The sequence below is a fragment of the Lepidochelys olivacea genome, assembly GCF_965140295.1.
Source record: "Lepidochelys olivacea isolate rLepOli2 genome assembly, chromosome: 14".
Classification (NCBI taxonomy): Eukaryota; Metazoa; Chordata; order Testudines; family Cheloniidae; genus Lepidochelys; species Lepidochelys olivacea.
Window position 1 is genome coordinate 40,841,712 of NC_140424.1, and position 16,257 is coordinate 40,857,968.

The 16,257-nt window shown below is 50.1% G+C and overlaps 1 protein-coding gene across 3 annotated transcripts in view; it reads right to left on the bottom strand.

The window, feature by feature from the left end:
* LOC311530792 (uncharacterized protein) overlaps positions 1-16,257 on the bottom strand; it is a 35,296-nt gene that overhangs the window by 5,221 nt on the left and 13,818 nt on the right. For 2 of the 3 annotated variants that reach the window (XM_084647697.1, XM_084647696.1), the window contains exons 1-2: positions 804-945; positions 67-180 (exon numbers count right to left, since the gene is read on the bottom strand). The exons of the other annotated variant lie outside the window; for it this stretch is intronic. In XM_084647697.1, the coding sequence (XP_084503823.1) occupies positions 67-180; positions 804-930 (241 nt within the window). In that variant the 5' untranslated portion in view covers positions 931-945. Of the gene's footprint in view, positions 1-66; positions 181-803; positions 946-16,257 lie in introns of those variants that run through there. 3 annotated transcript variants of the gene reach the window in all.

The following is a 16,257-nucleotide window of genomic DNA, read 5'->3' on the forward strand; positions in this document are numbered from 1 at the left end:
ACATCGTATTTTGGGATTCTCAACTTTTTCCTTCATTCCCTAGACGGTTTCTCTGTCAGGCCTCACCTGTGCTGGTGCACCTCAGAAGCCTTCTGTCCTTCAAATCCTGGAGATCGGACACCCACAGCTCTTCCCCTCGTTCCAGCCGGGCAATAAGCTCAGGTTTGGGAATGGGAAATCCTGTGCAGAGGGTGAAATGATTCCGGATCAGGGTGCATGGAGCATTGGTGGAGGATCTGTCACAAAGGACGTTCCGTGAGTGGAACCTGTCCCTGTGCTCTGCTGGAGGAACGTGGAATCCAAGAGGATGGGAACAGGGTCACTGAGCCCCCTTGCGCAGAGGACGGTGTCTGGGGAGGTGAGTTGAATTATTACTACACCCTCACTAGGCGTTCCCAGGATCTGTGCGCTCTGGGGGCCTTGCTGACTCAAACACAGGTCTGCACTTAAGCCCCTGCCTCTTTCTAAACCTGCAGAGCCCAGAGCTCTCCCCATGGCTGGAGCTATTCCCAAGGCAGGAGATGAACAGGGATTCTATGTGCAGGCAAGAAACAAGACAGACAAGACAATGCAGATTTATGCCCCTTGAAAGCTGGAGGGGTGGGGATGGTTTAGCTTGTCCATTGGGTTTTGACTCCCGTGTCCCAGTGGAGAAGGCACCGAAATGCATGTATTTCTCACATGGCAGCTGTGCATTATGGAACCCATTCGCCGCTGCTCCAACTGACCAGGGAAGAACCTGACCACATTAAGACATACAGACCCCACAGTTTTTAATAACTGAGGGGACGGGAATCTCTTACCCAGCGAGGTCACCGTCTCATAGTTCTCCTGCATGACGTCCCTGTAGAGGGCTCTCTGAGCGGGGTCCAGCAGAGCCCCCTGCCCCTGGGTGAAATAAATAGCCACCTCCTCGAAGGTCACCGGCATCTGAAACACCAAGAGTCCCCCACTCAGCACCTGCTGCCCCAGACACAATCCCACTACTCATGGGAAAGGAAAAAAAAACGTGAAGCTGTGAGAGGGCCAGAGTAGCAGAATCCCACCCCCACCCTGCTCAGAGCAGCCAGGAGGCTTCAGGGGGCGGAGAAGTTGAGAGCTCCCTGTCCGCCCCAGCACACGGAGCACGCCAGGATCTTCTCATTTCCCACATGCCTGCCAGCCACAGACTGGGACAGGAAGCAGAGCTCTGAGCCGGGGACAGGGACAGGAATCCCGACAGCTTCCCCTCGTATTTCACAGCAGCCCCAGGCAAGTGAGGTCAGGCTCCAGCGCTGGGAGCCTGAAAATGTCCCCAGCCCTGCCAAGGTGGTGATATCCTGCCTGAGAAATGGGGGAATGTCCCCTCCCCCTTTCCCTGCCACAACGAGCCTACTAAGTAAATCAGTAGGTTTATCAAACCCTGACTCCTCCCTCCCCCACCCACCAGCGCCCTGAGACTCCCCTACCTGAGCTGGCTCCATCACAGCCATTTCCCTTCTCTGTCCCCTGGAAGACTGGCCGATCTTTGGTGAAACGTGGACCTGATTCCTCAGCCTGTCGGGGCGAGAGGGAGGTTACAGATGGATCTGTCCGTGTCTCACCCCGATTCCCCCCAGACTCTTCAGACTGTTGGGGACACTGGGGCATGGCCACTAGGTAACTCAAGGGAATGGAAGACCATGAGTGTGGATGAAGCGCCCTCACACTAGGCCCAACTGTCCTTGCCCCCCCCACCAGGAGGCACTTGCAGCTGTTATGCTGAGGATAACATGTCAGACTGCCTGACACTAAACAAGGCCAAACAGGGCAGATATGGATGAACAATGCTGAATAAAGCAGCTTTATGTATAGTTTAACAAATGATCCAAAACCAAGGAAACTAGCTGGGAACTGGATTGGCTGGTTATATGGATACTTAGGGCAGCTTGCTATTGGATAAGTATGCTGAAGAAAGGATATATAAAAGCCTCTGTAACTTCCTGCTCTGTGTACAGGATTTGAGATTCTCATCTCCCTGTATCTTTTTGAAGCTTCAAATAAACTTTTCTGCTTCTCCACCCCGTTGTGATTATTGGGTGAAGCACATCGGGGAGCGAACCCCCCCACCGCTGTTGCTTGCCTCTGGCACTCGGTGCCGGCAAGAGCTTTTGGCGTCCCTGGGTGGGCGACGAGGCTGCTATTTAGCCTTGCCCGGACCCCTCCTGGAGGTCGAGGATTGCAGCGAGATCCGACGCCCAGCGTGCACTGGTGAGTTTATCGGGGGCCTCGGGGGAGACGCGATTTGATCGACCCTGGAGTGTACAATGGTGCAACGCACTCATATAGTGGAGAAGCCGCTGTGGGCGACGGTGAGGAACCGGTCCGTTGGACATAGGGGAGGAGCAGCTGTGGGCGACAGTGAGGAACCGGTCCCTTGGATAAGGTAGGAACCTTTGAAATCCGGATTGTATGCTCTGTTGGAACCTGGGGACGCCCAGAGTTACCCTGTAGGTATGGGACAGGGACAGAGCTCGGGGGTTAGGGCACAGTGTACGCCCCTAGAATACATTCTAGCAAACTGGAAGGTATTTGGTGCAGATCCGATGACTAAGAGCCAATTAAAACGATTCTGTATAGTTGGCTGGCTTCAATATCAACTAGAGGACCAGGAGTGGTGGCCACCAGGAGGGTCAATTAATTACAACACGATCCTCCAGTTACTCCTGTTCTGTCAGAGAACAAGAAAGTGGAATGAACATATGTATGCGCATTTGTTTCTGGCTTTATATACTCGACCAGATATTTTACAGCACTCTAATTTGACTCCGACTGGTTCGTTAGTAGCTAATGTTAGTCCCCAGACCCCCACCCCCACTGTAATGGCAGAGCCGGTGTCCCCTTCGGCCCCCACACCCCCACCTTATAAGGGTAGGATGCCTCAGGTTACAGAGACTGCCCCCTTGGTGGGACTCTATCCTTTGCTTACTGAGACTGTTGTGACTTGTCCAGGGGCAGATGGATGTCAGGCTACCACCATGCAAGTTTACACCCTTGTGCCATTCAATCCAATAGACCTAGCAGCTTTTAAAACACGGGCTGGGGAATTCTCCACGAACCCAAGCCGGTTTATTTCAGTCTTTGAGAGGTGCCTCAGTCGTCACAAGCCAGACTCGGACAACTGTAATATCCTCCTGAGAACCCTGTTGTCTGAGGTGGAGAGGGATCTGGTTACATCTAAGGCAAGGGGAGTGTCAGCTTTCAAGCGAAAGAAAGGAAGTTATCTTTCAAGTCCCTACCCCAAGCCCTCGTAAACGGCTCAGGGCATTTCTGGGTATGGCAGGCTTTTGCAGGATATGGATCCCAGATTTTTGGACTATGGGCTAAACCCTTGTACGACTGTGTAAAAGGAGCAGATCATGACCCCTTCTATTGGACCCCAGAGGCTGACAGGGCATTTGAAATCCTGAACAAAAAGTTAATAAGAGCCCCGCCTCTGGGCCTGCCGGATCTCTCCAAGCCGTTTCAGTTGTATGTACATAAACGAAAGGGGGTGGCCCTAGAATTGCTCACAGAGCTGTTAGGAGCACGGAGACGTCCTGTGGCTTATTTCTCTAAGCAACTGGATCAGGTTGCAAAGGGTTGGCCGGCATGTTTCCGGGCGGTCGCAGCTACTGCCCTAGTGCTTGAGGAAGCTGAGACGCTAACATTGGGAGGGGTTATGCAAATCTATACTGCCCATATGGTCCCAGCCTTATTGGATGCAAAGGGAGGGCTTTGGCTCACCCAGGCTCGGATTGCTCGGTATCAGGCTAAGTTGTTAGAAAACTCTGAAGTCACCTTACGGCCTTGCCCCTCCCTTAGCCCAGCCACCCTCTTGCCAGAAACAGAGGAACAGAAACATGACTGTTTAGAGATCATAGATGCCCACTACTCCAGCCGTCCGGATTTAAAGGATGTACCCCTCCCAAATGCAGATTATGAGTGGTACACTGATGGTAGCAGTACCGTAATAGATGGGCAAAGGAGGGCGGGTTATGCTGTTGTGACCCTCCATGACACTGTGGAAGCTGAAGGTTTGCCTGCTGGGACCTCTGTCCAGCTTGTCGAACTAATAGCCCTGACCCGTGCACTTGAACTGTCAAAAGGAAAGCGGGTCAACATTTTTACTGATTCAAAGTATGCTTTTGGGGTGCTGCACGCTCATGCTGGCCTATGGAAGCAAAGGGGAATGCTGACAGCCCAAGGCTCCCCAGTCAAGTACGGGCCCCAAATCCTCCAGCTCCTAGAAGCCGTACAACTCCCCTCGGAAGTGGCGGTGGTACACTGTAAAGCCCATCAAAGGGAAGATCAAGATGTGGCCAGAGGTAACGCCCGGGCGGATAGAGAGGCTAAGCATGCTGCCACCCTGCCATCCCCTCAGGCTGAGAACGCCCATATGCATGCCCTTATCCCATCAGTAGGGGAGCTTCCAACCCCTCAGTACTCTGGGGAGGAGAGACAGCTAACTGACAAACTCGGTCTCCGGGAAAAGGAGGGATGGCTCCATTCCCCAGAAGGGAAGGTCCTCTTACCAAAGGGCCTGATCCGGCCAGTGCTGCAGAAACTACATCAAACCACTCATGCTGGCAGTGAAGCACTTATCCAGCTAATGGGAAAATACTTTTTCACTTCCGGACTCCGACCCCTGGCTGCCCAGGTACAAGCGGACTGCTTAGTCTGCCAAAAGACTAACCCCCGACCGGGACATCCTGTGCCACCAGCTGCCCTAGAACCCACTCCGGGCCCCGGACAAGTGTGGCAAATAGACTTTACTGAGTTTCCCCGGACCTCAGGGGTTCAAATACTCCTTGTCATAGTGGATCGGTTCAGCGGATGGCCAGAAGCCTTCCCATGCTTTAATTGCACTGCCAGAACAGTGGCCCTCAAGTTTGTTAATGGATCATTCCTCGCTTTGGACTCCCTCTGTGGATGGAATCTGACCACTGGACACACTTCGCGTCAAAAATCATCCAAAGCATCTCAAATGCCTTACAGATCCCCTGGAAACTCCATACGCCCTGGAGACCGCAAGCCAGTGGGGTCGTGGAGCGTACCAATCAGACCCTTAAACGGCATCTCTCAAAAGTGTGCCAAGAAGCCTCACTGCGATGGCCTGATACTTTGCCCCTCATCCTACTCCGTATCCACATTCTCCCAAAGGGTAGATTAGGGCTTAGTCCCTTTGAATTATGTTTGGAAGGGCATGGCCTATGAATGGCACCCCGGTTCTGTCAGGGGAATGGGAGTTGGGTAATGGTTTTTTGTCTCAGTATATGTGTTCCCTGTCTGCTGTTCTCTTGTCTCTTCACAGGTATACCAAGGATTCCCAGCCTCTCCCCTTGGACTCTCCCGTCCACTCCTTACAGCCCGGTGACTCCGTGCTTGTTCGTACCTGGAAAGACGAGACTCAAAACGGGAATGCCCCTTGACATGCTGTCCCTGACCCTAGCAGAATTAGCCGCCACCAAAGAGCAGGAAAGAACGGACTCCCCGTTCTGGAATAAGACCTCTTTACAGCAAGCCACCTATCAGGACCAGGAGTATTCAGTTGCAGTACTCACTGAGGGAGTGTTATGTTTTACCCGAAACCAATCTGATCACTATGGGCGTCCTGTGGGAAAAAGCTCCTGTGTTGTTACACAGTGGGTTGATGGGTATTGGATAAAGACCAAAAGGAGAGGCCAGCAGTGTGGGTATAATGGTTCCTCCCCTTTTAGGGAAACTCTTACACATAATCTTACCACAAAAAAAGGGTTTGAAAATATAACTTGCCATCCAGTTAATATCTCCAATGTAGCAAGCCAATGGTGGGTTTGTAGTGGTCCCTATGGCGAGCGTAATTTGAACGGCACAATTAGAAATGCCCCCACTTGTACCCAATCAGGAGGATGGGATGCCCCCTTAGGGGCATATGAACTGTTTGGAAAAACAGCCAAAAGCAGCCTTAAATATCCCAGGAACCCCCTTAAGAAACAGTCCTTACTGGGCCCTACAGGGTCACTATTTTGTATGTGGCCGAAAGGCTTACAAGGTGCTGCTGGCCAACTGGACAGGTAGCTGTTATATAGCTCGTGGAGTTCCTCATCTTTCCATAACTGCCACACTGCCCAAAGGAAAGATTGGAAATGCCCGAGACACCTCTGTTGAGTCACGAGAAAAGACCCTGCGGCGACTGACTATGGCATTGGAGGGCAATATAAAAAAATTCCCTCACAACCGAGAAGCTCGTAGGGTGCTCTGTACTGGGAATAGCGCCACTGTTTACCGGGCCAGCCATGGCATGCACAGGCCGCTATACTGTAAGGCTGCAAATGGTACTTGAGAAAGTTGCCTTAGAGTTAAAGGACTCGGTTAGTGATTTAGGGTCAGCAGTAAAAACATTAAATAAAGAGGTACAGCAGCTCAGGACGTTTTCCCTCCTAAACAGGCTGGCTTTGGACTATCTCTTGGCATCCCAAGGAGGGGTTTGTGCCCTCGTCGCGCCCCGATGGTGTGTATATATAAATGATAGCAGTTAAGAGATCTATGAAAAGGTGGTACAGGCTGAGGCCCATGCCCGAGCTGGAGCATAGGTTGCCTATACTGCCCCAGAGAGCGATTCGTTGCAAACCTTGTTTTCAGGCTGGCGTTTGTCGTTTTGGCTGGGTGGTTTATTTAGCCTGTTATTGAAACTTCTTTTTCCTGTATTGCTTGTATGACCAGTCTTATGCTGTGCAGTCTCATGTGTCAGGGCCCAAGTGTCCTTGCCCCCCCACCCCGGCCAGGAGGCACTCGCAGCAGTTATACTGAGGATCTGCAACAGTATGTTGCAGAGTCAGACTGCCTGACACTAAACAAGGCCAAACAGGGCAGATATGGATGAACAATGCTGAATAAAGCAGCTTTATGTATAGTTTAACAAATGATACAAAAAACAAGGAAACTAGCTGGGAACTGGATTGGCTGGCTAAATGGATACTTAGGGCAGCTTGCTATTGGATAAGTATGCTGAAGAAAGGATGTATAAAAGCCTCTGTAACTTCCTGCTCTGTGTACAGGATTTGAGATTCTATTCTCCCTGGACCTTTTTAAAGCTTCAAATAAACTTTTCTGCTTCTCCACCCCGTTGTGATTATTGGGTGAAGCACACCAGGTAGCGAACCCCTCCCCTACCGCTGTTGCTTGCCTCTGGCACTGGGTGCGGGCAACAAGACCCTCCCAGTAACAGCATCTCTGAGCCAAATGCTAAAAAAAGGGAAGAACCAAAAGGGCCACTTTGGGAGAATTCCCCCCATTGCAGTGTAACCCCCTCTCCCTTACCAATAGCTGGAGCCCTCTGGTGGCATCACCTGAAGACTGAGCTGCCCTGGACTCCCCCGGCAGCCCCCAGGGACAGGCAGGAAGAGGCTGATCCCATTGGTCCATCCGCACATCCCCCTGCCTGAGCCAGCAGTGACTCCGGTCTGACTCTGGTGTGGCTGAGATCTAAACTCTACAGGGAAATCAGACCAGGGCCCTGGGCAGCCCCCAACACTCAGGGCACACAGACCCCACCACCACAGGGGTGTCTGACAATAACACACTCAGAGCCGGGTGGGGGTGTGTGTGGGGCGAGGGGAGGGCGACGCTGGGTTTTTTCCGTGTAGCTTCTGCACCCTGAGGGGTTAGTCCCCTGATCGCTCCCAAAGCTGAGAAGAGCTTCTCTCCGCCCGCCTGCCCACATCCCCCCTTTCCCTCGCTGTGCCCCCCACTCACATCCTCCCCCATTCCCGACCTCTCTCCCCTCAGCCCCACAGTCCCCGATGCTCCTCCATTGCCCCATCTTCCCTTCCGTGCACCCCTGCCCCCATCCCAGCCTGCCCCCGGCATCCCCTGCACCCGCCTCCGGCCCCTCTTTATCCTCCTCCCCCTGCAGCCCAGATGTGACGGGGGGGGCCGCTGCAAGGGGGGGATGGGAGGGTCTCTCTTACCTTGCCCCCGAGCGGGGCCCCCCGGGGCAGGGGCCGGGCCGGGAAGGGGCCCTGGCCGGGCTGGGGGCTCTGCCCTGGGAGAGGCTCCCGGGGAGCAGCGGGCAGGGCCCGGCTGGAGGTTCCCCTCTCCCGGCTGCAGCCCGGGCTCCGGGCTCCCAGCACCAGCCGCCGGGGCGCGGGGATCTCGCCGGGAGCCAGAGTCCCCGCAGCGGCTGCGAGTCACTTCCTGGGCCGGGCTGAGCCCCGCGATCGCTCCCCCCAGAGCCGCCCCCCAGCCGCTCCTGGGTCCTAGCGATCAACCCACAGTAATCCAGCCCCCTGCCCAGCCCCTGCCCCCTGGGGGCCCAACCGCCCCTGGCTCGGGGAGCTTCTCCCAGCAGTAAGGGGTCATCCCGCCTCCAAACTTCTCCTGTCAGCATTCAGTCTCGCTCGCAGCCTCCCTGCAGGACTGACCGGGCACCGGCCGCTGGCTGATCAGCCCGTCTGCGGCAAACTTCTCTCCATATTGGGCTGGCAGAGGCCTTGCTCTCACCGCCTTTCTGGTCACCGGCTACTGGCCCAAAACCTCTGGTTGTTTGAGCTGACTGGGCCAGAATTGCAGGGGGGAGCGAGGGAAGGCAAAAGGAGAGAGAGCAGAAGTGGGGGTGGCATAATTGTTTAGACCACTGGCAGAGGTGAAAGTAAGCCGGTCTGATCCAGTCTGGCGGACCCGGCAAGAGCCGGGACACCGCTGACTGCACCGGCAGGGGGCAGCTTCCCCAGGCCGGTGATGTGAAGGGCTCCGGCCACCGGTACCACAGCGGAGCCCTGGGCCCTTTAAATCGCCGCTGGAGCCCCGGGGGTCCCGGCTGCCGCTGCAGCTACTGCTCCTGCCCTGATTTCAAGGGCCCGAAGCTCCCAGCAGCTGCTCACGTACCAGGGGGAGTTCAGGATTTAGCCAAAATCAAACTCAGTGGAGTTGAGGATGTCCGCTGGCTCCCCTTCTCTGGTTTGCCCTGCTGAGCGTGTCTTTCAAGACCAGGATGATGAAAGCCCAACAGTGCCATGCTGGGGCCCAGGAGACAGCGGGTGTGAGACGTACCCCAGGGTACAATCTGGACTGTTGAACTGCTTAATTCTCCATCCCAGGGCATGTTTTACACTGCTTCCCAGGCTGGATAAAAATCAATGAGTTAAACAAAAATCAGTGTTTTTATTTAAATTGGATTTTTTTTTTGATGAAAAACCTTTTTGAGGAAAAACCTTATCTAAAGATACGTTTAATTAAGATACATTGTAGCTCAAAGATATCTCATCATGGAATAGGGATTGTAAATTCTAATTCTATAGTATGAGACAATATATTCATGGAATGTTTAAGAAAAGTTTTGTACATGAGTTCCAATAGTTGATGGATTAGGGACCCAATTTTATGGGATTCCACAGCCTTCTGTATAGATTACTTAGGTTAATCTTTCCATCTACCCAGTGGGACTCAGTGCTCAGTCTAGAAGACCCCATCAGAGATGCTTAGTTTCCCAGTTCTCAAACTATGCCTTTGTGTCTCCAGAGGTAACATGCTTGTTAACAGCCAAAATGTTTTAAAATAATATAGAGAGGTGAGAAATAACAGACCTCACCTCTATTGTCCCTCTGCAAATTTGTGTACACAGAGTCAATCCCTTCCCTCTCTCCAAAAGTGCAAAGTTTCAAAAAGTTGAATGAATAGAAGAATGTTGGAGGTGGAATAGATCTGGACAAGGAGAAGAAGTCTGGAGATAAATGTAAGAAACGATGGATATATGCTTTTCTGTTAAAATATTATATCTTTGCTGTTGAAGAAAAAAATCCAGAATACTTAACGTTGTTGTTTTAGTGAAATAAAACAATTAAAACGTCTGTCTGGTGATGTTCTCCTCCACAGGGTGGCATGACTGAAATAACCAAACAATAAAATAACCAAATGCAAATAAATGAAATGAAATAACCAAACAATCATTCATTGTCTGATATAGCTGTAAAACTAACCTGAAAAGTTTTCAAAATAAATCTGTTTTAAAATGTATAGTGTGTACCTTCTAAAAATGCAACCTACATCTATCTCTGAGTTGTGTAGAATATCTATTAAGATCATAAAAACCAAGAATGCACTTTTCTGTAGAATACCAGGATTAAATCGAGTCTTCCAGACTAGTGATTTAAATCATGATTTAAATCAAATCCATCCTGCTGCATCGCTGTGTGAACCACGCTCTGCTCACACACAGCCACTAGCATTCAAACTCACTCCTGGCTGCACGGTACTGAGTGTGACTAGCCAGACACTCATGAAATTACTAAAGGACTGAGCAACATCAGCCACTTTTCTGCTCCCAGCCTTGCACCCTGGGAATCTGCATCTTGGACTGCTCAGTCTGTTCACTGTGCTGGAAAAACTCAATAATTAGTGGGTCACCCCCCCCCCCCGAAAGGGGTCGGATTAGGTCATAGCCTTGTTCTCTCAAGTCAAACCCCCAAACACTTCAAGGAAAACACACAGGTCCAGACAAAACACTAAAATCAGTTTATTAACTGGAACAAGGAGGTTTTCAGGGATCACAAGGGAGAAAGATGTGAAAGGTCAGAACTAGTTAAATCTATACAATTAAAACATGCATTTTAAATCGTAAATTTGACCAATCTAAGAAAATACGAAGCAAGCAGGTTTTCGCACCCCGCCCGCTATTGCAAGCGGTTCACAGTTCTTCGTAACCAGGACGGATTTCCTTCCCGCCTTGGTGTGTTCCCCAGTCCAAGGCCTCTGTGGCCTTTCAAGGCATATTGTTGACTTCTGTAAAGATGGGAGAGGAGAGGTGAAAATGGAGGCAATTCTCCCTTCTGCTTTTATACCATTCTCTTCTTTGAGATTCAAGCTCCAGCCAGGGGGCAGGCAACAATCAGTCTGTGGCCCAAGTGAGCGTCCAGCCGTCCTTCTGGGGAATTGTAACTCTCTTGTTCACAGCTCCACAGCTGGCGAATGGCCAGCTAAGCAATTAATGGCCACTTAGCACCTAGCTGGTCTGCAGGTACCATTGTCTCTAAAGAGCTAGTCTGTGGGCGTTTTCCAGCTTTCCAGCATGTAACAAACGTACAGCAAACTCTCAGAGCTCCATGGACAGGCAACAATCCGTCTGTGGCCCAAGTGAGCGTCCAGCCATCCTTCTGGGGAATTCGCAAAAAGAAAAGGAGGACTTGTGGCACCTTAGAGACTAACCAATTTATTTGAGCATGAGCTTTCGTGAGCTACAGCTCACTTCATCGGATGCATACCGTGGAAACTGCAGCAGACTTTATATATACACAGAGAATATGAACCAATACCTCCTCCCACCCCACTGTCCTGCTGGTAATAGCTTATCTAAAGTGATCATCAGGTTGGGCCATTTCCAGCACAAATCCAGGTTTTCTCACCCTCCACCCCCCGACACAAATTCACTCTCCTGCTGGTGATAGCCCATCCAAAGTGACAACTCTTTACACAATGTGCATGATAATCAAGTTGGGCCATTTCCTGCACAAATCCAGGTTCTCTCACCCCCTCACCCCCCTCCCAAAAACCACACACACAAACTCACTATCCTGCTGGTAATAGCTCATCCAAAGTGACCATTCTCCCTACAATGTGCATGATAATTAAGGTGGGCCATTTCCAGCACAAATCCAGGTTTTCTCACATCCCCCCCAACCCCATACACACACAAACTCACTCTCCTGCTGGTAATAGCTCATCCAAACTGACCACTCTCCAAGTTTAAATCCAAGTTAAACCAGAATATCTGGGGGGGGGGAGGGGTAGGAAAAACAAGAGGAAATAGGCTACCTTGCATAATGACTTAGCCACTCCCAGTCTCTATTTAAGCCTAAATTAATAGTATCCAATTTGCAAATGAATTCCAATTCAGCAGTTTCTCGCTGGAGTCTGGATTTGAAGTTTTTTTGTTTTAAGATAGCGACCTTCATGTCTGTGATTGCGTCACCAGAGAGATTGAAGTGTTCTCCGACTGGTTTATGAATGTTATAATTCTTGACATCTGATTTGTGTCCATTTATTCTTTTACGTAGAGACTGTCCAGTTTGACCAATGTACATGGCAGAAGGGCATTGCTGGCACATGATGGCATATATCACATTGATGGATGTGCAGGTGAACGAGCCTCTGATAGTGTGGCTGATGTTATTAGGCCCTGTGATGGTGTCCCCTGAATAGATATGTGGGCACAATTGGCAACGGGCTTTGTTGCAAGGATAAGTTCCTGGATTAGTGGTTCTGTTGTGTGGTATGTGGTTGTTGGTGAGTATTTGCTTCAGGTTGCGGGGCTGTCTGTAGGCAAGGACTGGCCTGTCTCCCAAGATTTGTGAGAGTGTTGGGTCATCCTTTAGGATAGGTTGTAGATCCTTAATAATGCGTTGGAGGGGTTTTAGTTGGGGGCTGAAGGTGACGGCTAGTGGCGTTCTGTTATTTTCTTTGTTAGGCCTGTCCTGTAGTAGGTAACTTCTGGGAACTCTTCTGGCTCTATCAATCTGTTTCTTTACTTCTGCAGGTGGGTATTGTAGTTGTAAGAAAGCTTGACAGAGATCTTGTAGGTGTTTGTCTCTGTCTGAGGGGTTGGAGCAAATGCGGTTGTATCGCAGAGCTTGGCTGTAGACGATGGATCGTGTGGTGTGGTCAGGGTGAAAGCTGGAGGCATGCAGGTAGGAATAGCGGTCAGTAGGTTTCCGGTATAGGGTGGTGTTTATGTGACCATTGTTTATTAGCACTGTAGTGTCCAGGAAGTGGATCTCTTGTGTGGACTGGACCAGGCTGAGGTTGGTGGTGGGATGGAAATTGTTGAAATCATGGTGGAATTCCTCAAGGGCTTCTTTTCCATGGGTCCAGATGATGAAGATGTCATCAATACAGCACAAGTAGAGTAGGGGCTTTAGGGGACGAGAGCTGAGGAAGCGTTGTTCTAAATCAGCCATAAAAATGTTGGCATACTGTGGGGCCATGCGGGTACCCATAGCAGTGCCGCTGATCTGAAGGTATACATTGTCCCCAAATGTGAAATAGTTATGGGTAAGGACAAAGTCACAAAGTTCAGCCACCAGGTTAGCCGTGACATTATCGGGGATAGTGTTCCTGACGGCTTGTAGTCCGTCTTTGTGTGGAATGTTGGTGTAGAGGGCTTCAACATCCATAGTAGCCAGGATGGTGTTATCAGGAAGATCACCGATGGATTGAAGTTTCCTCAGGAAGTCAGTGGTGTCTCGAAGGTAGCTGGGAGTGCTGGTAGCGTAGGGCCTGAGGAGGGAGTCTACATAGCCAGACAATCCTGCTGTCAGGGTGCCAATGCCTGAGATGATGGGGCGCCCAGGATTTCCAGGTTTATGGATCTTGGGTAGTAGATAGAATATCCTAGGTCGGGGTTCCAGGGGGGAATTGTAACTCTCTTGTTCACAGCTCCACAGCTGGCGAATGGCCAGCTAAGCAATTAATGGCCACTTAGCACCTAGCTGGTCTGCAGGTACCATTGTCTCTAAAGAGCTAGTCTGTGGGCGTTTTCCAGCTTTCCAGCATGTAACAAACGTACAGCAAACTATCAGAGCTCCATGGACAGCGCTGATAGACACATTTTAACAGGACAATAATATTCAGGAGATGATAACTTTTCCTATGATACTTCACAAGACATACTTTGGAGAAGATTTATCCTTTTGTAATCATGGTGACCATAAGAGTGTAGAACCGTGGTTCTCAAAAGTGTTTCATTGGCCCCCCCTTCTTTGTGTGTGTGGTCATTTACGCCCCGGCCCTCACAAGCACATATATGGCCACCCAGCTCTAAAGGCAGAGTCGTTGCTGGCGATGCGCCCGGCTCTGAAGACCTCCAGCAGCAGCACAGAAGTAAGGGTGACCGAGTGAAAAGTGATATTCCTCAATATCACTGTTCACAGCAGACTTATCACCCCATTGCCACCCTGACTTCTGCCCTGCTGCTCCACCTGGCTTTTGAGAGCCTGAGCATTCATCCCCACCTCCCAGATCGGCCAGGTCCTTCTTCAAGAGTCCCAGCCGGAGGTCACGCTTGACATATTCCTGTGCCTCCATTGGGAGGACGTGCCCCACAGTTTCAGAATTACTAGTGTAGACAGTCACCGTTGGGATCGGAACCCAAGATCGTAACACCTGCTCCTTTCTGTCTGCGGGATCCCCAGAGAAAATGTCCGAACAAGAGAGAGGAACAGATCTCACTGATATTAACCTTGCAAAATACATTTCAGTGATTTCAGCTATAAACATTCCCTCCATCCTTCAGCCCCTAACCCCAGTGATTTCAAGGAGAGGGAGCTGGAATTGGGAAGGTGACATGGGCGATGGGTATAATCTCTGAATTAACAGAATACAGGAACCCTTTGCATAAATTGTAAACCTCTAAAAAGATATAGCTAAACATAGACCACGACAGTTACCCCTCTTCCAAGTCTTTAACATGTTTACATTTCAAACTCTAGCTTCATGAAGGTGGAAACATTTTTAAAATCTCTCTCTAAAAGTTGATTCTCAGTCAATTACACACAAGTTGCTTAACCCTTTCTTGCCATGAGTCACAGAAGTTTACATCTTGTGTGGATTCTTCCATGTTTAACGAGGTCTGACGTCCGTATGAAACTTTTCCCACAGTCCAAGCACTTGTGGGGTCTCTCTCCTGTATGGATTTTCTGATGATAACCAAGGGCTGATTTCCAAGTGAAACTTTTCCCACACTCCAAGCACTTGTGGGGTCTCTCTCCTGTGTGGTTTGCCTGATGATCAGCAAGATCTGACTTGCATATGAAACTTTCCCCACAATCCAAGCACTTGTGGGGTCTTGCTCCTGTGTGGATTGCCTGATGTTGAACAAGATGTGACTTTCTTATGAAACTTTTCTCACAATGCAAGCACTTGTGGGGTCTCTCTCCTGTGTGGATTGCCTGATGACGAACAAGATGTGACTTTCTTATGAAACTTTTCTCACAATGCAAGCACTTGTGGGGTCTCTCTCCTGTGTGGATTGCCTGATGACGAACAAGGTGTGACCTCTGCATGAAACTTTTCCCACAGTCCAAGCACTTGTGGGGTCTCTCTCCTTTGTGGATTGCCTGATGTTGAACAAGGTGTGACCTCTGCATGAAACTTTTCCCACAGTCAAAGCACTTGTGGGGTCTCTCTCCTTTGTGGATTGCCTGATGATTAACAAAGTGTGACATCTGCATGAAACTTTTCCCAGAATCAAACCACTTCTGGGGTCTCTCTTCTGTGTGGACTGCCCGATGTTTTACAAGGTATGACCTCTGCTTGAAACTTTTCCCACAGTCAAAGCACTTGTGGGGTCTCTCTTCTGTGTGGACTGCCTGATGTTGAACAAGCTGTGACTTTCTTATGAAACTTTTCCCACAATCTAAGCACTTGTGGGGTCTCTCTCCTGTGTGGATTGCCTGATGACGAACAAGGACTGATTTCCGCTTGAAACTTTTCCCACAGTCAAAGCACTTGTGGGGTCTCTCTCCTGTGTGGATTACCTGATGATCAGCAAGATCTGACTTGCAAATGTAACTTTTCCCACATTCCAAGCACTTGTGGGGTCTCTCTCCTGTGTGGATTGCCTGATGTTGAACGAGGCGTGACCTTCGTATGAATCTTTTCCCACAGTCCAAGCACTTGTGGGGTCTCTCTCCTGTGTGGATTGCCTGATGATTAGCAAGATCTGACTTGCATATGAAACTTTTCCCACAGTCCAAGCACTTGTGGGGTCTCTCTCCTGTGTGGCTTTTCTGATGATAACCAAGGGCTGATCTCCAAGTGAAACTTTTCCCACAGTCCAAGCACTTGTGGGGTCTCTCTCCTGTGTGGCTTTTCTGATGATAACCAAGGGTTGATCTCAAAGTGAAACTTTTCCCACAGTCCAAGCACTTGTGGGGTCTTTCTCCGCTGTGGATTCTCTGATGATTAACAAGGTTTGACCTCATTGTGAAACTTTTCCCACAGTCCAAGCACTTATGAGATCTTTCTCCTTTGTGAATTCTTTTATGTTTAAGAAGGTATGACCTCTGCATGAAACTTTTGCCACAGTCCAAGCACTTGTGGGGTCTCTCTCCTGTGTGGATTGCCAGATGACTAACAAGGTCTGATTTCCGCTTGAAACTTTTCCCACAGTGGAAGCACTTGTGGGGTCTTGCTCCTGTGTGGATTGCCTGATGTCGAACAAGGTCTGACCTGTGTATGAAACTTTTTCCACAATCCAAGCATTTATGGGGTCTCTCTCCTGTGTGG